The 23,008-nt window shown below is 35.9% G+C and overlaps 2 protein-coding genes and 1 non-coding gene across 8 annotated transcripts; 2 read left to right on the top strand and 1 right to left on the bottom strand.

The window, feature by feature from the left end:
• Positions 1–635: 635 nt before the first annotated feature.
• TRNAD-GUC lies at positions 636–707 on the top strand. The gene has a single exon. It is a non-coding gene; the product is annotated as a tRNA-Asp (tRNA).
• Positions 708–3,936: 3,229 nt separating this feature from the next.
• On the top strand, positions 3,937–10,104 carry LOC112527058 (probable serine/threonine-protein kinase abkC). Its single transcript, XM_025137538.1, has 5 exons — positions 3,937–4,222; positions 5,410–6,733; positions 7,913–8,173; positions 8,732–8,887; positions 9,757–10,104. Exons 1-5 carry the CDS (start codon positions 4,215–4,217, stop codon positions 9,874–9,876), a joined length of 1,869 nt encoding a protein of 622 aa, XP_024993306.1. The 5' UTR covers positions 3,937–4,214; the 3' UTR covers positions 9,877–10,104.
• Positions 10,105–10,598: 494 nt separating this feature from the next.
• LOC112526359 (lysine-specific demethylase JMJ25) lies at positions 10,599–21,284 on the bottom strand. Of its 6 annotated transcripts, none has more exons than XM_025136638.1 (15): positions 20,374–21,284; positions 19,693–19,829; positions 19,117–19,219; positions 18,898–19,036; positions 18,756–18,816; positions 16,984–17,953; positions 16,109–16,561; positions 15,952–16,024; positions 15,760–15,845; positions 14,797–14,916; positions 14,631–14,704; positions 14,452–14,528; positions 14,152–14,229; positions 11,508–11,691; positions 10,599–10,980 (listed from the first exon to the last, which is right to left on the bottom strand). In XM_025136638.1, the coding sequence occupies exons 1-12, from the start codon at positions 21,118–21,120 to the stop codon at positions 14,504–14,506; spliced, it is 2,988 nt and encodes a 995-aa protein (XP_024992406.1). In that variant the 5' UTR covers positions 21,121–21,284; the 3' UTR covers positions 10,599–10,980; positions 11,508–11,691; positions 14,152–14,229; positions 14,452–14,503. The 6 variants fall into 6 exon arrangements, with proteins under 6 accessions (XP_024992406.1, XP_024992410.1, XP_024992409.1 ...); XM_025136642.1 differs by having other exon boundaries at positions 14,637–14,704; XM_025136641.1 differs by having other exon boundaries at positions 16,984–17,950.
• Positions 21,285–23,008: the final 1,724 nt, after the last annotated feature.

Genomic DNA, 23,008 nt, shown 5'->3' with positions numbered 1-23,008 from the left:
AACGACTAACAAACTAAAAAAATGAAGATTCATGCAAATAAGAAAGTAAAATTATGCTTAAAATTGTAATATAATTTTGTATATAGCTTATTGCAGGTTGGTGTAACGTCTAACATACATATACTAATCAAGAATTTAATACTTATATCAAAACCATAGTATAGAAAGACATCGATTAACCACAAGGGTGATGTCTGATTGGTTTGAGCTTGGCTATAAAGGTCAAAAGTACCAGAAGGTCATAGGTTCAAATCCAAGAAGGAATAAAAATTCTCTTGTGGCCACGGAAGTTCAAATGCGGTGACTCCGGCTTATCTGCAAAGCAGGTGGTCATCCTGGGCTTAGTCGGTCGCATAGCGGATTGGATATCCAGGTTAATAAAAAAAAAAGACATCGGTTTGAATTGGGTTCAAATTACCCTAACTCAATAGACACGATTTGAACTAATTTTGTATCAATTATGTCTCGGTTTGTATCGGGTTGGGTTTTTTTGAGTTTTCTCCAATTGGGTTAAGTTCGGTTGGTCAGGTTGATCCGTTTTTTTAGCACCGTTAATTAAGCCCTTGAAAAATTGTGTGCAAACTGCAAAAATTATATCCAAATAAATATTATAATTAATAAAATAAAACAACAAAGTCGTTGTTGTATAGTGGTAAGTATTCCCGCCTGTCACGCGGGTGACCCGGGTTCGATCCCCGGCAGCGGCGCTTTTTATTTAATTTTTAATTAAAAATTCCAAATTTTTTAATTTTTTAATAAAAATTTAATTCTTTTTTAAAGAATATCACAATATAAAAATGACGTATTTTTTATTTTAAATTGAATTTTTATTTTCATGTATATAAAACCTATAGAGAAAATGCTTACTGGTATAAAAAAAAATCTGAAATTAAGGTGTCGTTTACCAAACACTTACTGGTAGGGGTGTATAAAAAACCGTCAATCTGTAAAATCATTCCAATTTAACCCGCTGACAACCTAATTAAACCCAACCTACCAACTCGGCAAATTGTCAACCCGGTAATTAAGAGGGTTGAAATTGGGCTAGATCTAGCTCAACATGTCTAATCCGCCGTTAATATATATTTTTTATAATTTTTTACTTTTTATATATATGTTTTTATATATATTATTATTGTATAAAAGTTTATATAATGTTTATTGTGTTTATGTTTGTATTTCATTTTAGTTAAATGTATAGGTTACCAAAAGAGATTCACGATCAATGAATGATGATAAAAAATCTAATTAATAAGAGAAAATTATTGAAATCGTTTTTACAGTAACAATAAATGGATATGTTAAAGAATATGAATAATGTTGATAGATATTTAATTGACGAATATATGAATATAAATACTCTCATTTGATGTTGTACTTTGCTGGAAATATAACACTTACTATAACAACATTAGGTTTTATATGATGCATAAAAAATGTCTAAGCGTCATAATATGATACTTTATAGGACAAAACTAAAAAGTGTCTTATCTAAAAGAGTTGCAATATGTTTATAGGAGCGTCTTAACAAATTTTTATGACGCTTTTAAAATAAAGTGTCGTATTAATTATTTTATACAACATTACTTGGAAAAAAAATGTCGTATGAACACAAGTGTTCTATAAATAGATGAGTTTACGTGATACTTCTTAAAATGTTTCTGTAAAATAACTAATATAACATTTTATTTAAAAAGCGTTCTAAAAACTTATTGAAATGCCAAAAAAATGGTCTTATAAACTGTAATCTTTTTAGATATGACGTTCTATAGTTTGATTCTATAAACTAAAGTTTTATTAAGTATTTTATTCGTCAAATTTATGTAACTACTAACACGTCAACCTAATCCAGACCGCCATATTGGGTTGAGTTGGTTTGGGTTATACTTTTGAATGAGTTGGATTGGGTTGAGATTTTTCCAAACCGCTATATTAGGTTAGGTTGTAAAAATGTCGAAAATGACCCACCCTAACCCGTGTACACACTAACTTACTGGCAAGAGTCACTACTCACCACCTTCACTTACCTTATCGGATAACATTCTTGGTTATAAAAATAAATTGTTGGTAAGCGTCTTTTACTCGGTAAGCACTTACTGGGTAAGAGTTTTTTTCTCTCACTTATCAGGTAAAACTCTTCTATCATTTATCAAGTAAGATTCTCAGTCTTTGTTATGTCTCATACCTGAAAAGCTTAAGTCAATTTTATATTTAAAATACTAAAAATAGTATAGATTTAAATTTTCATAGATTATTGAAGGCCCATTGGGCTCCAATACCACTAAAGGCCCAATTTTAAATAATTGAGTAATGGTATTTTGAATTTTATTAACCAATTTGAGATCTAAAGGCCCATTGAATAATTACCTAATTAGGATTTTATTATAAAATTAGAAAGAAAAAAAAAAAGAAAAAATGATTAAATTATTCCTGAATTATTATACTTTTTTCTAAAGAAGTTAATACGACGAACGTAACAATATGTCGTAAACCATCGTAATAAAAACCGTAAATTTTAAACTACGATAATGAAAATAATAGCTGTTAACAGATCATTCAGACGAAAATTATAGTCCACTCTAAGTAAAGTGGTTCTGTGAACCATCATTTCGGATCACATCAACGAGGTGTTGAATTTTTAGATAAAGTAATAATATGTTGTAGAATATATAGAGAACACGTGAGATCAGCCTGTTTTTGTAAGACCCGTGAGACCACTTTTTTACATTTGAAACTTCATAGCAAAACGTTATGAAGATAACTTTCACAGTGTTGTTACTGTGAAGGTTCGGTTTTTTTTTTACCTTCACAGCGTTTTGCAGTGAAGTTTTAAGTATAAAAAAGTGGTCTTACGGGTTTCATGAAAACATGTTGGTTTCACGTTAACCTAACCCTGTATATATAACGTATATAACTTAATGAGCTTAATCGTCTGGACGGCTTATTCGCTCAACCATCCAAGAGTGTTTCTTTACGGCCTAATCGTAGGGGGGTAAGGATGGTGCCGAGGTCTTAATAGAAAGGGGGAAAAAGTTGATTACTAATAACCATAAGCGGCCCCACACAGAACCAGCCTCAAAGGACATCAATGTGAGGAGACATTTTTTGGCTCATTCAAGCTAGCAGAGGCTCTGAGATCGAACATATGACTTGTTTTCTATTCAGACAAAGTCGTCTCACCAGGGACGGACGCACATGGAATGATACGGTGATATGGACCACCGCTTCATGGTTCCTCATAAAGGGGGAAAACTACATTTTTTTTAAAGCTGTCACCGTATTATTTTGTCGGCTGCCAGCTTATAGTTCTTGAAATTGAAATGTTAACACAAAATTTTAATGGTTGAGATTGTAATAAACCCCTGCCTTTGTACAAAAGGCCCGGGTTTGAGTCCCACTGTTGTCAACACGAATTATGGTTAAGTTACCCTCACCCTCCACAAATTAGTAACCTACATAAACATATTGACTTATTCTGGTGTGGTACCGGTAATAAGCACTTTTGAGTGTTTGGATAAACAACTTATACCGGTGCCAAACCGGTAATAAAGAGTTTTTGAAGAAGTTAAACCCTTCTGACTTATAATAAGTTGATAAGTGTTTTTGTAGAAAAACATAAGTTGTTTCAAATAAGCAATCCCAAACACCCCTTTATGATTAATGATTTGGGATCACGTGAGATCAACTTGTTTTCGTGATACCTTGACACCACTTTTTTTACACTTAAACTTCATAGCAAAATGTTGTAAATGTAACCTTTACACTATTTTACTGTAAATGTTCGATTTTTTACCTTCATAACGTTTTGCTGTAAAGTTGAGAAATGATGCGATTGATTCTTTTCAACCATCTTCATTCTAAACCTTTCTTGGTTGTAAATCTGAAGTATATAAACAAAATCTGCCATATATTGGGAAGATCTTTTACATGTACAAAAATCTCTCATTGCCAACAAGAGGGTTTCCTCCAAAAAGGGTTCCAAAAAGAACACATAATCGAACCCAAATCAAAATCAGCCTTCAATCATCTTCGTTTTTCTCTTAAATCCGCCATTGTTTGATGATAATGATGTGATCAATTATGTTAGCGAACGAAAACTTGAATTGATTTCGTGATCAGATGATCAAGGGGAGTCGAAATGTAGAAAATGCTCGCGGTTCAGCTCCTGCACAAATTTGCCTCAATTCGTGATCAAAATCAACTCCATTATCGCTATGTCAAGGTTCTATTTACATTTCGTATTCAAATTTCTTCTTGTATGCTTCGATTTTGTTAAGAAATGTATATTATTGAATGAATTACCGGCGAAATTTCTGAGTTATGAAACGTTTTAGCGACTTCCCTTTGGAGAAATGTTTTGAAATTGTAATAAAAATTTAGGGTTTGTACATGTAGAGATCCAACATTAAGAACACAAAGGTTATTGGGAGGACATTATTAACCTTGGCAGCATCAATCATATAGCTAAATTTTAGCTAGGGTTTCAGTTGAGGGAGGTTCAGGAAAACCTCAAAAAAAAAATAGTAGCTGAGGAACACCTGGTGGCCATTCTTTTGGACGTTATGCATATGTGCATACAAGTAATTGCAGTTGTTTCTTGGTTTTATTGCATGTTTTGCACATCTGCATTCCGCGCAAATTGCTTACAAATTACTTGTATGCACATGTACATGCCATTCACATGAATGGTTATGAGGGTGTTCCTAATATTTTTCAATTTTCTTGTGGTTTTTCCTTGAACCTGACCTGGTTTCAGTTTATGCCTTTTTTAATGCTTGTGAATTTTAATATATTTATGTGTACTTAGCTAGAAATTGCAAGATTAGCATCTTTCTCTCGGGACAAACAATCAAGTTGCATATATGATTTTGAATCATACATTTTTTGATCAATATGGATGGCCCTAGAATCCTTTTGACATTTTTTATATGGTAAACTAAGGGGTAGCGCACAAGTCTGCACACATTCCACGTAACCCTACTTTCGAGTTGAATTTACCGGGTTGGTTTGCTTTATATGGTAAATTAAGGGGCTGTTTGGTTGGTTTTCCATTAAATCATATATAGATGAAGTTGTCTGTGTGGATTAATCTGTATATACAGATTGGGAAGGGTTTTTTTTTCAAAGATGAAAGGAACGTGTTTTTTTTATTGGGAGAGTAGGTTTTGAAAAAAACTTGGCTTTTTGCATAAAACTCCACTTAGAAGCTTACTGAATAAGTCACTTTCTATATCATTAAGCCACTACCAAATAGTCATATATAGCTGACCTAATAAGCTTTGAGTCTCAATTGTCTTCATTCAAACTCTCCTTATGAGTTTAATTAACCTGTTTGAATGGGTTTTAAAAGTGTTAAATCATTTACTAATGTCTAAGAATGGTGAAATTGACTTGTTAATTATAATACAGGCTCTTGGCTGTCAGAAATATTAAAAGAATTGCACAATCGATTCGAACAAACAATAGGAGAATTCAATCAGAAGATGGGTCAGTCGATAGAATTGGTCTACGTTCCTCCCAATATGGGGTATACTCGCAATATACGCTCTATAGTAGGCGAAGTTCTTCATTTTCGGCATGCAATGCCGAATACGGTTTCGGAAAGACCACTTTTCAGAGAAATTATTGTGTTGTCCCGAATTATAGAATCACACATAATGCTCAAATTGGGTTAAAAAGAGTATCTTGGAGTTCATTTCACAATGGGAAATGTTTTTCTCCTCTAAGTCGGATTTCTCAAGCATTTAGTTTGGCGTTGAGCCGCTCGTATGTGGTTATTCCGGGTATATTTGCGTTAATGTGCGGGAATATGGCATTTGCACAAACAGGGCAAAACGTGGAATATTTTCAGCCAAGAAATACTTTATACATGCACGCGGAAGATGGGCATGCGCTCTTGATTTCATCGATCCTTTCGGTATTTGAAGGTTTAGTATTGTTGGTGAGAGCTTTATATTTAGCGATTTTGTTCTCGCCCAGTATAGCAATGGCTCCATTTGCGGAGTATTTTGGTAGCTCGTCTAGAAAAAGATGGCTTCGGATCGTTCGCCGAACGTTAGAAATAGCAGGTCCCGCTTTTATAAAATGGGGTCAATGGGCAGCAACAAGACCAGATCTTTTTCCAAGAGATTTGTGCACGGAACTCTCGAAACTTCATACCAAAGCTCCCGAGCATAGCTTTGCTTACACGAAAAAGACGGTTGAGAAGGCTTTCGGTCGTAAAATTTCTGAAATCTTCGATGATTTTGAAGAGGTTCCAGTTGCATCAGGGAGTATTGCTCAAATTCATCGGGCTTCTTTGAAATACAGATATCGTGGAAAGCAGATCAAGCCGTTAATTGTTGCGGTTAAAGTGAGACATCCCGGAGTTGGTGAATCGATTAGACGAGATTTTGAGATCATTAACGTAGTAGCCAAGATTTCAAGATTTATACCCACTTTGAAATGGTTAAGATTGGATGAAAGTGTACAACAATTTGCGGTTTTTATGATGTCACAAGTGGATCTTGCGCGGGAAGCTGCTCATTTAAGTCGTTTCATTTACAACTTTAGGAGATGGAGGGATGTTTCATTTCCGAAACCCGTATATCCGCTTGTTCATCCTGCGGTTTTGGTGGAAACTTTCGAGCAAGGAGAAAGTGTTGCACATTATGTTGATGAACTTGAAGGACATGAACGACTTAAAAGCTCTCTTGCTCACATTGGTACCCATGCACTTTTGAAGATGCTTCTGGTATCGTATTCGTTAGCTTTAATGCTTCCATCTCTTTCCGATGAAAATAACCATATTTCACTTGCTATATATATAATTGAATACTTTCTAATTAGGTGCTTGTGAATGTCTAGGGTGTCTTTGGTACGCAGGACAAGACAAGACATAGACATGACAATACAAAAACTTTTTGTCCCGTATTTGGTGCAACATTAGACCGGGACAAAGGGAGATGGGACAAGAATGATAAATTATTGAACTACCCATGTTGAATTAAAACCTTAAAACCTTACACAATCTTTCACGCACCTACCTCACTCTCTCCCGTCTAGTCATGTCTAGTGTCGTCCGTGTACCAAACACACCCAAATTTATTCATGGTTTGCGTACTTCTCACCCCCAGACTCTACTTTCAAGTGGATTCGTTTGGTTTGCTCACACTTTTGCACAAGCTGGGGGTCTTCACTTAAACAACCGCTCTATCCTTTACTCGTTTAGGGTGTGTTTGGTACACTTCACAAGACATAAAAGGGATTATTGTTCCACATTTGGCAGGACTTTTATGTGGAACAGGCTGAAGAGGCTTATGTTTTACCAATACAACCTCAAACTAAAACTTAATTCTCTTCTAAAACATCAAATACGTCTTCACTCTTTACATTTTATTCATTCTTTAAATTTTATTTATTGCATTTTATGCTCTTTAAACCTTCACTTTGCTATCCTCAATTTTTTTTTTGCGGTTTCTATATTTTGATTAATTTATTAAATACTAATAATATAGAAAAGGTATAAAATAAAAATTGGACACTACATACATGTTTTATTTTGGTGTCATTTTAATCGTCTTGACAAAAACTTTCTAATGCTATATTTTGTTGCATAAAATATTTATTTTATTGTAATTTAATAAATTACATAATTAATCCAAATATATAAATAGCTCATTAGGGGTAAATTGGTCATTTTATCTGCTTTGTTATGTCCAGTTCTGTCTTATCAAATGCTAAACAGCTAAAAAGTTATCTGTTCCGCCTGGATATCAAAAGCACCCTTACGGAAGACATCAAATCTGCATACATCCCACCCCCAGACCCTTCTCTAGTGCGGGATACACTGGGGTCGTTTGATTTGGTTTCGTTTTTAATCCTACAAGTATATTATTGATATATTTGAAGACTCCAATTTCTCTTGTTACAGGTCGATAACTTCATTCATGCGGACATGCATCCCGGAAATATCCTTGTACGGAGCAAGTCTTCTCGTAAAGGGATCTTCAAATCGAAGCCTCATGTTGTATTCCTTGATGTAGGCATGACTGCTGAACTTTCAAAGAACGATAGAGTGAATTTGTTGGAATTTTTCAAAGCAGTTGCTCGTCGAGATGGTGAAACTGCAGCAAAGTGCACCTTGAGGCTATCAAAGCAACAAAACTGTCCTAATCCACAAGCCTTTATAAAGGTAATCTTGTTCACATTAATTTGTAGTTTTAACTTTTCTGTTGCAAGCCGGGGTTTTCACAAATGCCAAAAAGAACAAAAAAAAGCGTTTCAGTCGAAACAAGAAACCCTTGACATCAGTATAAATAGACTCACCAAAGGGTTATTTGGCCCGGTGGTACCCGGGTTATTGGTATAGCCCCGCCTCCTAGGAGGTTAAGGGTTTGATTCAGATAGAAATGTAGACACTTATTTGGGATAGATGAATTTTAAACTGATGTTGGAGGTTAAAATTCTTTCTTTTAAGTATTAATATCTATATACTGCAAATACTCACACACACTCCTTACTGTTGATGAAGTTTGAACCCTTGACTTTTTGAAAGGTTAAAGGTTGGACTCTACTGGTAACCTGGATACCGCTAGGCCAAAGACCGTTTTCTTAAAGTTCTTTATGTGTAAATTCAACCAATTCCATCAATTTGTTTATGGTTGCATCTTTTCGATGAAGTCTGTTTGTATAAAAAATCAAGAACAATATATATACGCAAACCCTTTGATGTAATCATTTGTGTTAATAGGAAGTTACGGAATCGTTCGATTTTTGGGGTACTCCAGAAGGTGACGTTGTCCACCCTGCCGATTGCATGCATCAATTGTTAGAGCAAGTGAGGCGTCATCGAGTCAATGTGGACGGAAATGTCTGCACCGTGATGGTTACAACCTTGGTTCTTGAGGTATTTATTCCCTTTCTTATGCACATAAGCTCGATTAGTCAATATATACATACAAATATGTCTAAATATCCTAACAGGCTGCTCTATGGAAATTAAGTTTATAGGACCAGATAATTGTGTGTCCTATGTAAAAATGTTACAATAAGTTGATAGAACGTTTTTGGAAGTTTAAACAAGTTCTTTAAGGATACTCTTGAACTAAAGTGTCATATTAGCTTTTTTATAGCACACTTTTGAGAAGTGTTTAAGGATACTCTTGACACTTTATTTCAAAACTTTTCTAGAAAACTCGTTAGGATGCCCAAAAATGTCCTATCAACTTATTGTAAGCCCTGAATATAGGACGCACATTTGTTTGATTTTATAAACTTAAGTCCTATAAAATGAGCCTATTAAGACATTTGACATATTTGCCGTCCTATAAATCCGATTTTGTTGTAAAGCGATTGTTATACAAAGAAGTTGATTAACAGTTCAATCTTTGAAACGGCTTGATCGGGCTTTCTAAGGTCGGGCTTTTTCAGCCCAGGCCTGCCCTTAAAAATTCGGCCTGATCCGGCTTTTGATGCCAGGCCTGGACTAGGAATCGGGCTTGGGCTTTTATGTGTATCAATAGTTTGAACCGTTGACTTCCGAGCAGATTAAGATTTACCAGTAACCGGGATACTATTGGGCCAATGACCTTTTGCTTGCATTTTTTTAAAGTATATAATATTCATATGCGGGCCAACAAATATTGACGCACACTCCTCCTCACTTTTGGTAAGGTTTGAACCCTTGAGGCCTTGACCTCCAAACAGACTAGGATTTACCAGTAAACCCGAATATTGTTCGGCCAACGACCTTCTGGTTTTATTGCATTCTTGCAGGGTTGGCAAAGGAAGTTGGATCCGGATTATGATGTTATGCATACGCTACAAACGTTGTTACTAAAAGAAGATTGGGCAAAGTCACTAACCTACACGATCGAAGGATTGATGGCTCCATAAACACGATACTCGGTCTCCAAAAAAGATTTTGTAAAACCACGTGTTGATAGTTGTTTCAAGAATATATTGATTCGTTCAATCGAACGATTTCCAAAGGGAAATTTTTTGTCGATGAAGGTGTAAGTTCATGAAAGAACAATAGTAGCAATAAATATACGATAAAGACGTCCTTTCTTCGTTTATGTTGTTCTGGATTCCTCTCAAGATGTTAGAGATTTTTTCTCGTTGTTATCTTTAGAGTCCAATGAAATTGCTGAAGTACGCCGTTATCTTTAGAGTCCAATGAAATTGGCGAGATACGCACAAGGTGGTCTAGACATCTAAGGTTACCGGTCTTTTGGTCCAGTGGCCAATTCGGAACTTTAGGTGCATCTTGGGCATATAAATTGTAACCGGTCTAGTCCTGGTCCTGGTCCTTAATGGTCCTCGAAAAAAATAGTAATCGGTTTCATAACCTAAATCGTTTATAAATTGCTTATTTTTTTTGGCAGAGTACTTCAATTTGTGTAAATAAACCACCAACTCGAACATGCATTTAGACTCGAGCAAAATGGTAAACAAAAATAAGCGGCCATATTAAGACGAAAAAGGGTTAACCGGTCCTTGTAACCGAACCCCGGTAACCAATCAAAAAAGGGTAACGAGTCCAGTAAAAAATAGTGTAACCGATGGTAATTAGACTTTGGTCTAACGGTATCCAATAAGGTCAGAGGGTTCCAACAGTGTGAATTTTATTTGTCGTATATAAATATTATATAATTAAAAAAAAAACAGAAACACAAACACATCTGAAACCTAAAATCATCCTTAGAATGCATCAAATCTTGGAGCTAAAAAAAATGACATTAGGTGTGATTCTTCGACACCAGTAAGAACTAAGCTGTCAAAAATGGCGGAAAAACGCCCGAGATTCCGAAACAGAACTCTACAGCAACGACGGAGGACGAAAATGGAGTCCATGGTGAACCTGTTGGATCGGCTTGTGAAAACAAAGATGTGCGCTTTCATGTGATTATAATATAAAGCTCGTGTCCTCTTTGATTCAGAATCTGAGTTACAAACGAGCATATGCTGCTAAACAAGAAGATGAAGACCTCTCGTCACCTGCAATAAAAGAACGTTACAAATGGTTCAAAAAACCAAACCAAACATGCGCAGTATATCCCGCCTGAACGTTGGGGTGTCGGGTGGGTTGTATGCAGATCTGACCGGTTATAGAAGTAATTGAAGTTGTTTCTTGGTTTTTATGCACATATGCATGTTATGCACATGTGCATACCGGACATTGCTTACAAATTACTTGCATGCACATGTGCATACTGTCCAGATAAACGGTTCCTAACAAGTTCCTCGGTCTCTCAAATTTTTGAGGTTTTCCTCTGAATCTGACACTATATGAATATATATCCTTTTGGCAATATCTTAAGATTGGTCAAAGTGAAATGTAGAACCGGAAAAGGAAAGGTGGTTATTTAAAATTCCAACGAACTTAAAAATAATGCCATCGGTTCTCATTCATGTGTTGTGAATACGAACACAATTCGTGTTAAAACATAAAAGGATATATAATAAATATGATTTTGGCGAATACAAGTTTGACTTTGAAAGTCAAAAGGACAAAAAACGCGTACCTTTTGGCTCTTCTTTGCTAGGTTCAAGCTTCATTGGTGATCACCGATTTCAGCTTCATCGTGATTCAAAAGTCCTCGTGAAGGACTTTGACTTGAAACTTCCATTTGAAGAGCAATTTCAAGCATAGAACACACTTCCGTTGCAGCGCTTCTTTGGAACTCCGTCATGTGAATCAAGAAACACCTATAACAAAAGATCAATTCAGGTGTTTCTTTAACCGAAGATCCAGATAAAATCACGAGATACCTACATGCTAATAATCTAAACGACAAGATTTACTCAACAATATGTCAAAAAAGATCGTTCTTTCTTGATATTGACGAAAGAAAATGAATATCATGTGAACACAAATCAACAAACGAGAAGCGTTTCTAGTCAAGAAAGCGTTTCTACTCCCTAAACGATCCTCAAAAGAAATTTGAACCAACGTTCATCAATATTGAATGGGAACAATGGTGGTTGAAAGTTGAAACATCCAACGTAGGGCTTGTCTATTAGCTTAATGGGACTCAGTTTATTCGGTCAGCTATACATAACTGTTCAGTAGTGGCTTAACAATATAGAAAGTGGCTTATTTATTAAGCTTCTAGGGGAGAGCTTTATGCTAGAAAGCCAAGTTTTTTTTCCAAACCTGCCCCTCTTAATTAAAAACACGCTCCTTCCATCTATGAAAAAACCCTCCGCAACAAAAACGTTCTCAATCTATACAGACAGATTAATCCACACAGTCAGCGTTATCGATATAGGACTTGGAAGACCAACCAAAAAACATAGATATATATACATAGCATCAATATTTGATGGTAAGAAGGAAGTATCTTAATTTATGCCTCTTTTACGCACTAGACTAATTAAGTTATTAACTAAATGAAGAGCTAGATATAGATCTATGCACTAGAGATCAGAAAGATGACAACTCGAGGCGGTAAACAAAGAAGAGAATATAGGTGAAACGATTCTACTAAAACTAGTAGAACATATAAGGAAATATCACGTAATTAAGTGCATTAGAATTTAACAACGAACTAATATAAATTTAGCAAAAGAAACAATAGAGGCTTCAAGAGTATATGCAACTAAGGCGTGTTTGTTAACAACTTAATGAGCTTAATGGCACTCATAGCTTATCCGGTCAGCTATACATGACTATTTTGTAGTGGCTTAATGATATAAAAAGTGGCTTATTCAATAAGCTTCTAGAGAGGAGCTTTATGTAGAAAGCCAAGTTTTTCCAAACCTGCCCCTCCCAATTTAAAAACACACTCCTTACATCTGTGAAAAACCCTCTCAATCCATATAGACACATTAATCAACACAATCAGCTTTATCCGTACAGGACTGGTGGAAAACCAACCAAACAGATATTACCCCTAAGATCATTAAGGTCTTATTAGTCGCTATACTTGATTGGAAACTTTTATGTTCTAATTTTGGTATGTTTCAATGTCTATTATTCGAATAGTTGAGCTCTCATAAAACCAAACCAAACAATAGAAGTATATCCCACCTAGGGGGTGAAGTGAGGGGGATGAGATGTACGCAGACCTGGTCTCTACCTCAAGAGTATAGTGGCTATTTCACTAGTCAAGCTCTCATCTTGAACTAAATTGGACAACTTCACTAGCACATAATATAGCTTCTATAGTGAAAAGGGATTCGCATGAGTGTACCAAAGGATCCATGTTATATATAGGGTCAGGTTCAGGGAAAACTGCAAAAAAAATGAAAAACTGGTGGTAACGTTCATCTGGACGGTGTGTACATGTGCATACAACATATGCATATGATGCAGATGATGAAACTACCAGGGTGTTCCTCAGTTCCCGTTCTTTCTTGGGTTTTCCCTGAACCTCCCTCTCTCTCTCTCTATGTGTGTGTGTGACGATGATCGGCTAATTTATTGCAAATAAAGCAAGTGAATGTCGACATATATTCTAAACTAAATGATGCATCATATTAGAAGATTTACGAAGAAATAACTAGATGATGCATCGTAGTAGTGTAATAGTTACATAGCAACAATATTTCTTTTCTCGAAAGGGTGTCCCAAGCTATGCCTGAACTAACCCGGCAAATTGTGGCTGCAAGAAATCAACCCAGATAAACTCAATGGCCACAACTGTTGTCTACGTCTGGAATCGAACTCTAGGCAGATGGGATATTCCACCACATCCCCCAAGACCTCAACCACTACGCGACAACCCTTGTGGTTGCAACAATATTTCTTCGTGGATGAAATTTAACTATTCTCATATAATACTCAAATTGTACCAATATTAATCCACATACGCAAAACCCCATATTTAGAAAAGAACTCTTTAAAATCTTGTAAAATAATCATACTCCCTTCGTAAATATTTTTGCAACATTTAGTAAAAGAAGTATTTGACCATCAATCGGGCGTCTAAAAACCAGCATTTTTGGACCAAATTCTATATCAACAACAATTTACAAAAGGTAACGATTGAAACTTTGCTAGAAAACAAACTGTTGCAAGAATAATGGAATATACGAAATGAAAAATCACTAAATATTGCAAAAAGAAAATACTTTTCCGATAAAACATAAAAGCATTAAATGCCACATACAAAGTTGGTAATCTAACTTAAAAATAATGTACTAATTCATTTTTGTTCTTGATACCATGTTCATATCATCAGAGCGATAGGTTGATTTAACACTAAATCACGAACACCGAGCATCTTTGCCCCCTTCTGATATCTGTAGATTTTCGATTGCTTGATGTTAAAATGAAAATTTAAAAACGGCATTAGGGTGCGTTTGGCATGCGGATGGGACTCAGGTAGGAAGGTAAAAGAATTGTGGATGGTTTCAGGTTTCAATTTTGACACGAGTATTTTAGTAATTTACCAATCTTGTCTAATCTTTTTCACATACCAAACGCACCCTTACAAAACACACAATAAAAAACACGCCACTTACAATCACATGGTGAATTTGATCGGATGCCAAGTTCACTTGTAGCTCTCAATCTCTACTCCCCGACTTTGTCACTGATTCTAAAATTGAAAAAAAAATACGGATATGCATCAGTAACAAATGCGCACAAGAACAGTCGAGACTCAAAAAGCAAAAATCTAAGGTTTGTGAATAGAAGAGACTCATTCTCTGCTTGGGAAACCGCACGGAATTCTTCAACCGCAGCATTTACACTATGAATGGTCATTTTCTTGACCTGAAAAAACGTACACATATTAGTCCCGTTCTCCGGACCAACATCTTTAAAAGGAAAAAAAAAACTTCAAACTATTGTTCTCAAATATTTACCCCCAACATTTTTCCTTTTGCTTTGTGATTTACAGGAAGTTGACGGGTTTCATCACTCAACTTGGTTCCCATCGATGCGCTTTCCGGTGATATGAATTCAAGAACCACATTGACACACGACTGCAAGAAGATGTATTACGATCAACAATCACACACGCCATAATACTTATTACTTAATGTTAAACAAAAATATGAAAAAACTAGTTTTCTAGTATTCCTTCCGGTTCATGAAACCTACAAAACTGTCCTTTCTGGGATAAACCGAATCAAGAAAATCCCACACAGAGTAGGGTCTGGGAAGGTAAGATGTTTGCAGACCTCACCTCTACCCCAAGGAGTAGAGAATTTTGTTTTCGTAAAAACCCCAACTTGTAAAAAGTCCTATAATTTTGCAATATTGCAAATAATTTAAGAAAAATTGACCAAAACAGAGAACCAACTTTACTTTTTAGCCACTTTTTCAATTGAATTCCCATTTTAGCCGGAGCTTACACAAATGTCTTGCGCATTTGCGTAAACTCGATTTTCAGATTAAAAAAAGAAAAGAGATTTTTTTGCATAAGGATTCAAATTTTTGCGTAAAAAATCCTTACACATATGCATAAGGATTTTTTTTTCATTTTCTCTCTCTCCATAAATCAGTCTTTACGCAAATGCCATGTGCGTAATGGCTGGCTATTTTGAAGAGGCACTGAAAAGTGGCTAAAAAGTGAATTTGGTTGATGGGATAGGCTATTTAAGTCAATTTCCCATAAATTTATAGTATTAGGTCCAAAAGATTCATTTAGTAAGAGTATTTTACGTATTTGATAAATAGCTAAACCAAACTATCCAAGTATATCCCACCCGGAGGTGGGGTCCGCCCATCAGGGGGTGTACGCAAGCCTAACCTCTACCCCATGGAGTACAATAGTTGTTTCTATGAAAACGCCACCGGCCTATGAAAAATGTGAGCAAATATACCTTAATTTTCTTTACTTGATAGGGGCAACCGGCTGGAACAATAACGGCTTCACCAATTTGTTGCTCAAACGTCCATGGTTCAACATCTAGTTAATAGTATTAATAAGACGATCACGACGAAAATAAAATTCGACCCTACTTTATATATCTTTTAGAACCGACTTGAAAAGAAAACGTGAGGATAATACTTACCGAATTCGTCCTTAAGATACTTTTTATGAAAAGCATCTAAATAAAAGTTTTCATCAAGAATTGGATGAATGACCTGCAGTACAATAATCAGAAGTGAAATAAGACTTCAAAGTTCAGCACCTCTTAAAAAACAAATACCACCCAATTGAAACGATACCTTCTTGGGGGAGCTATAGGATTGGTTAAGCTCGTTAGAATACTTTCTAAGATACTCTACAAGCTTTGGAACATCTTGTCTTCGAAAAACATCCCACTGGGCCCCACAAGTATCAACGGGTTTCCGTTTGTTACAACTTGAACTTCCCGACTCATCATGACATAAATCTTCATCATCCGACTCACTGATGCTTGAATCATCAGAGAACGCACATGGGTTACCGTTAGGTATTTGAGTGAGTTCTCCTTTCGTGTTATCCTCCAACTCCGACTGTTGAGTTACTTCGCTACTAAACGATGATCTCCCACATGGTTGATTCATTTCGTTCTTTGCTTTATTCTTCTCCGAAAACTCGTTTTGATCTTGTGAACTGTATTTGTTCAACAAGACCTTTACTTTATTGAGCTTTTTCTCGGAAATCGGAAGTTCCGTAGCATGCACGAGAATATTAACCTGGTGCAAAAATGGTTTAAAAAGATCAAAAACGATATGCTTGGTCTCATAGGGCCCATTTGGTACGCGGAACAAGACGAGACATGACATTACGAAAACATGTTGTCCCACGTTTGGAATGACATTAGACGGGGACAAGACAAGACAAGACAAGACCAGACCTAAGTAGGACAAAAATGCATTTTTTTTTTCTGTCCCACCAAAATAGGTGAAACAAAAATCAAGAAAATGGAACAAAGATTGGTAAATTACTAAACTACCCATGTCAAATTAAAACCCTAAAACCTTCCAGAATTCTCTCACTCACCTACTTCACTCTCGTCCGTCCAATCATGTCTAGTTCCATCTACGTACCAAACGTGCCCATAAAATATGAAGAAAAGAAGTTCATAGAAATTCTAACGGAGCATTTAGATATGTACCATATCATATGCATGATAACATAACTTTGTCAAAAAATCAGCGCCCATAAGATCTTCGGTTCTACCATACGAGATATAAACAAAAGGACCCAAGTCAGGATTTTGACTTTCTGGCGGCATGTTAGCTGCCAAATTTAGAATACCCGTTAACGGATTAATGTACTGTTGAATAGGTAGAGCATGCATCGCAGCAGCATAATGACTCGGAAAGTGTTCTTGGAAGAATCCGGAAGATAGCCAGACTTTGAACTTCAACTTCTCATGCCACACATTCGCATGCGTTTTACCGCCCATAAAAATCTGCTGCCTACCAATTTGCACCTCGCACCAATCGGAGCAATTTTTCAATTTTACTTCTTTGTCATTTCGAGATTTTGCACTCCTCTCAAGATACATGCAAAACATAGAAATTGGATCCCAACTCAACTCCGATTCACTGTTGATCATGTCTCGAAGAATAAGAGGTTGACCTCTGACCCAATGCTTTGTGAAATGTTGAAGATTTTTGTCCCCAAGATCTTGCCGGATTGAGAAATACAAGCATTTGTTGTTAATCAAGATTTCACTCTCATTTTTGCCCTCACGGTGGTCTTGTTCGTCACACAATGCACAACGAGAAGAATCAACCTCGAAATATTGTGTAATCTTGGAGGCGCAAACTATTTCTTTCGCTCTTGCTTCAAGATCTTTAGTCCAATTAACAGGTGGATGACAAAATAATCCAAGAATGCCGTCCCCACAACCTCCTAAATTCTTTGGTGGGCATTTTATACTTCCATCTTCGTTAGTACTCCAATTCCGCAATATTGTGCACAAAGACTTTCTTTTATCTGTCTTTGTATATTTAAAATTTCTAAGACCCCCATGTAAGTGTCCATCACGAAACTCCCGACAACAAGATAAACAGAGAATATAGGAGCAATTTCCACAGCTTCTGTGAACATCCACAATACAAGCTTTGCAAAAACTGCTGCACCAGATAAAAAGGTATAATGGTTCCAACCCGCATAATCGCAACATTTGGCCGTTAGTAAAAAATTTAAAAGAAAAAAGACATCTACATGCAACGAAGTTTGCCTCGGTTCACAAATATTTTTTTCTCTCAATCAATGTAAGAAAGTTTCAAATTTTCCTATTTTTCACCCATCATGACCGATAACCTGCTGGTCTTGTAACATTTGATGACGTTGATGTCAAGTTCATCGTTCACTTTGATGTAACCCTTTCATAAACCCCTATCCGCATCTTTAAATGCTAAAAGATTAATGGGCTATCGATCAAAATGGGTATAAAATAGGAAATTTTGAAACTTTATTACATCGATTGAGAAAAAAGAATCTTGGTTACACAAAATAGAAACTAAACCAAGCTTTGTTGCATTTTGATGCCCTTTGCCCTATTTAAAATACCCTTGAAACTTGACAAAATAGGAAGAACATTATCAACCAAAATCAAAGGATGTATGCCGTCAATACCTCTACCCACGGGGTAGAGAGGCCTTTTCTATAAAGACCCCCGGCCATGAAAAGGCACATAGTTTTAGAAATGTGTAATTAGTACGCTTGTTGATTAACAAAATGACAATTTTACCCTTAATAATAGAGGGAGTTTAATTTCTCTCTCTCATAATTAAGGGTAGAATTGGAAAGTCAGAAGTTGCTTTTATAAATGAACACTTATTCTAGGACAAACTCAAATAGGAATTGGTGACACTTATTTTGGGACGGAAGGGAGTAATTTGTTTTACGAACAGAAGTATTTAAAAAGCATACCAGCATTGCTGCTTCTGAGAGCCTGTAGCATTCTGTATCTCTAATTGGCTATGGTCTTTTCCTGAAGTTATCAAAAACCATCAACTCAATTCTCATTTTCAATCATTCCATACAAAAAAGAACAAGAAATAAGATCTTCTACCTTTGATTTTAGCTTCAATTTCTAGCTCGATGATCTTTTCTTGATTTATTTGTTCAAGCAAAGGAAGGAGCAAATCGATCATGTAAAGAAGTTGTTGAGCTTTATCAAACTTCTCTTCGCCATTAAAAACAATGAGATCCTAAAATAGAAAGGAAGTAGAGTGATTATTAGTATATGTAAAAACGACGTTAAATTGGCATACAGAGCTTTGACCCGAACCTTTGTTTTGACTTCTTTAGATCTTCCTCTTATGCAGACTCTGCAGCTGCAATTTCCATGGCAAACAGGGCATCGTTTCTTGATGTCTGCCTTATCAAGATACCTAAACCCATTTAAACAACCAAATTTGATTTAATGTCCTTAATTTATTTAAACACCATTAAGCATAATTGAAGAAAAAGTTACGATCTTGAAAGGGATCACTCACAAAAACTGTGGTTAAAGATCTTCAATAAAGTAATGATGTGTCAGGGGTTGATTAGTGGATAGGGAGGGGGACATAGAGTTTGGGGACGGGTGATTTGTATTCCCCGATAGCAAGGGATTATAGAGGGACTACAAATCCAAAATCATAACTAATGTGGAATTGGGTAAGGTTTGCATACATCCTACCCTCCCCATACCCTACTCCATGTGGGATTCATTGGGTTAGTTTGGTTTGGGTTTTTTAATCAAACATGTCGAGTCAGATTATGATCTTCATATGAATTAGCAAGTATACTTAGCACACATTGCTCTTTTGAGATCCAAAATCATGATAATAAGCACTAAAAATGATGAGAGAATAAAACAAACCTTTCACGGATACAATCTTCACAAAAGAACTGCTTTTTGCAAGTCAAACACTTGACAAGAACACGATAGCTACCCAATGAACACCAATGGCACTTCTTTGTTGTGGCTTTTACATTAGCTTTTATACTCGGTAAAATCTAGATAGAAAGATTCAAAAGGAACTAATAACAAATCAGTTTCAAGAAAACAAAGATAACAAATTGGGCAAAAGCTAAACTCAAGAAAGAACATCAAAGCTCTGATAACAAAATGGAATACATGGAATTTGGATTATAACCTATAGGAAGGTTTAGGGGAAAACCCAAAAAAAAAAAAAAAAACTAAGGAACACCTTGTTAACCATCATTCATTTGGACAGTATGCACATGTGCATACAAGTAATTGCAGTTGTTTGTTGGTTTTTATGCACATGTGCATACTGTCTAGATTAATGGTTACCAAGGTGTTCGTCAATTATTATTTTTTGTGGTTTTCCCCTGGACGTGACTCATAACTTACAAAAAAACATATTTAGACATATTACACGAAACTTTGCAAATATATGTAGTGAAAACAACCTGCATTGTAACAATTTGGACATAAAAACCAAGTGAACAGCCTAAAACGTGAAACTTAAATAAGCAAACTAAAAATTTATAACAATTTGTATGAGACCAAGTGAATTAAGCAATGAAAAACAACCTGCATTGTAGCAATAGGAAGCCGATCGATGTTTTTCGACCTGAAAAACCTTGTGGGCACAGAAGTGGATGCAGGAATCCCAACTTTAACATTCAAAAGACCTCCATTGTTGACTGATGTGGTGGGTGTTGTTAATGGTGAAGACTGTGAAATCTCCAATCTTCCATACTTCAATTCTTTAACTATATCCTCTTTCTGTGGTTGCTTCCCTTTTTTCTTCTCAATTTGTCTATTTAAATACCCTCTAATCAAGTCTAATTGCAAATCCCCCTTCTTCAATTTCATCTTTTTTAAAGCATCATCAAGATCCTCAGAGATATCCACAGATGATTTCATCTCCTTTTGGCTTCTTCTTCCCCTTTTCCTTTGTCGATTTGAAGAACCTGAAACCCCTTTTGTTCTGATTTCGAGATTCTCATTTGGGTTTCCTTCGTCAATCAAATTCTTCCTTTTACCCCTTTTTTGGGGTAAATTCGAACAACCCACATTCCCATTGACCCTAATTTCACTTTTCTCAGTAGGGTTTTCTTCGAATTTTTTAGTTCTTCGAGATCGTTTTTGTCTCTCGAGCTTCAAATCATCAGGAACCGGTTTTTTATGTTGACGATGACGACCTTGAAGAAAGTGCGCTTCACAAAGAGTCCTCCCCTCCATCACCACCCGCTGGCACCGCCATTTCTTGCCGTCGCTCCTTTTACACCTCCGTTCGTCTAATAAAGAACCACCCCCACCCCCCTTTTCTGCCATTTCTTACTCTCTATCCAAATTGGGTTTTACGAAAGCAATACAAAAAACACAAATTTCTCAAGAAACAGGGGGGAAAGATCACAAGAAATTTGTGGGTTTTTTTTTATGAAAACAAGGGGAAGGGTTTTGGGTCGGTTTTAGAGAAAAGGGGAGATAAAATTAGAGGGTATGTGAACCGAGTGGGAGAAAGGGGCAGAGGTTCCGCTTGTATGTATGCATGAGATCATGAAAACTGACCAAAAAGTCAAACACTCAAAAGGGTATCTTGGATTGTTGAAATGTGTCTCAGATTTTAATTGTGTATTGTGCATGCTGAAATATTAATTTAGTTTTGAATCATGAATTTGTATGGTTATTTTACTAGTTAATTAATATATAGAGTTGAAGGTTAATATGGTATATAAACAAGATCGATTGAAAAAATAATTGCTAACATTTTAAGTTTGTAAACCCATATAAAGTTGAAGGGTTGGGGTAGGGTACATCAGTATTCAGTACATGCATGATCTGAAACTTTTTCTGATATTGTTGCTTCAAATTTCAGTTTACTTCAAGAGAAATAAAAACTTTGAATGTGGGTTCAAAATAGGAAACAAATAAAGTGGCAAACAACTTTGGGAACAACAAACATATTTTTTTCATGTAAATATGGCTTACTTAAATCTGAATCTTTGACCAAACAAATGGTATGTTTTAAGCATTTATATATTATGCATAATAGTTTGTACTTAAGAGATTTTTGAATCTCTTGCATAAATGTACTTTATGCTTTAAGACTTGTAATTAAGACTTTTGTCTAAATGCTTATTAATGTAGTATAGATGTACACACATAATTCTTAGAGGTTGGAGGAGTGGAGGGCATTATTGGAAACAAGAAGTTGGAGGGGCAGAGGGCATTACTGCAAACGAGAGGTTGGAGCAGTGGAGGCGTCATTGAGAACACAAGGACCGCTTATTAGCCGATCTAACACTGAATCTGTTTGGTGAATTCCTAGTGGAAAGTGTCTTGAAAAGGGGATAGAAATCAAGACTGAAATGGTGAAGATTGAAGTGGAAGGCTGTGACAGAGGTGTTTGTAAAGGTCCCATTAAATTAAAAAAAAGATTTTATAGGATGACTTTCAGACCCGGCTATATTGTATGAGTTGGAGTGTTGTGTGTAAGGAATAACCATAAGAGGAAGTTGGAAGTTTGCATAAATGAGAAGGCTAATACTGACATGTGGTCGGACCATGTTTGATAAGAAGGGTAGAAACCGTGACGGTCGAGGGGCGAGGAGAAGGGCGGGTCAAGAAGGACGTGTGGTGAGAAACTAAGGATAGACATAAAAGACAAGGGCATTTCCGATGACATGACCTGTGACAAGAGTTTGTGAGGACACAAGATTGGGGCAGCAGACTACAGTGTGTGGCTTATAGGATGTAGCTATGCTTAAGCTTATAGGATGTAGCTAGGCTAAGCAGGAGGGGGCGCTCGAGTGGTATTGGGTAGGATGTGGCTCGGCTGAGCACGTTGGCTTGGTTTGGTCTTATATAATAACTAGTATGGGAACCGCGCGTTGCGCGGTAACATGAGTACTTTGATTAATGATCTGGATATTGTCTATAAATATATATTAGTTGTTAATAAAATCATCAACAAATAGTATTCAAATAATTCGAAAAATTAAATAAAATATAAATATATACATATATGTATACCCATTGAAGCAAACTCCATGAATCGACACAAATGCACCAATCCATATTCCACCTCATCACCGTAAGATTTTAAATTTTATAATTCTCATGGTGTCACCTCATCACCCCAAGGTTTTACTTATATAAATAAATATATATATATATATATATATATATATATAAAGATATAATAGTATAATAAATTTTG

This window comes from Cynara cardunculus (assembly GCF_001531365.2).
Source record: "Cynara cardunculus var. scolymus isolate 2C chromosome LG 14, CcrdV1, whole genome shotgun sequence".
Lineage (NCBI taxonomy): Eukaryota > Viridiplantae > Streptophyta > Magnoliopsida > Asterales > Asteraceae > Cynara > Cynara cardunculus.
This window is presented reverse-complemented; position numbering and strand designations above follow the sequence as displayed.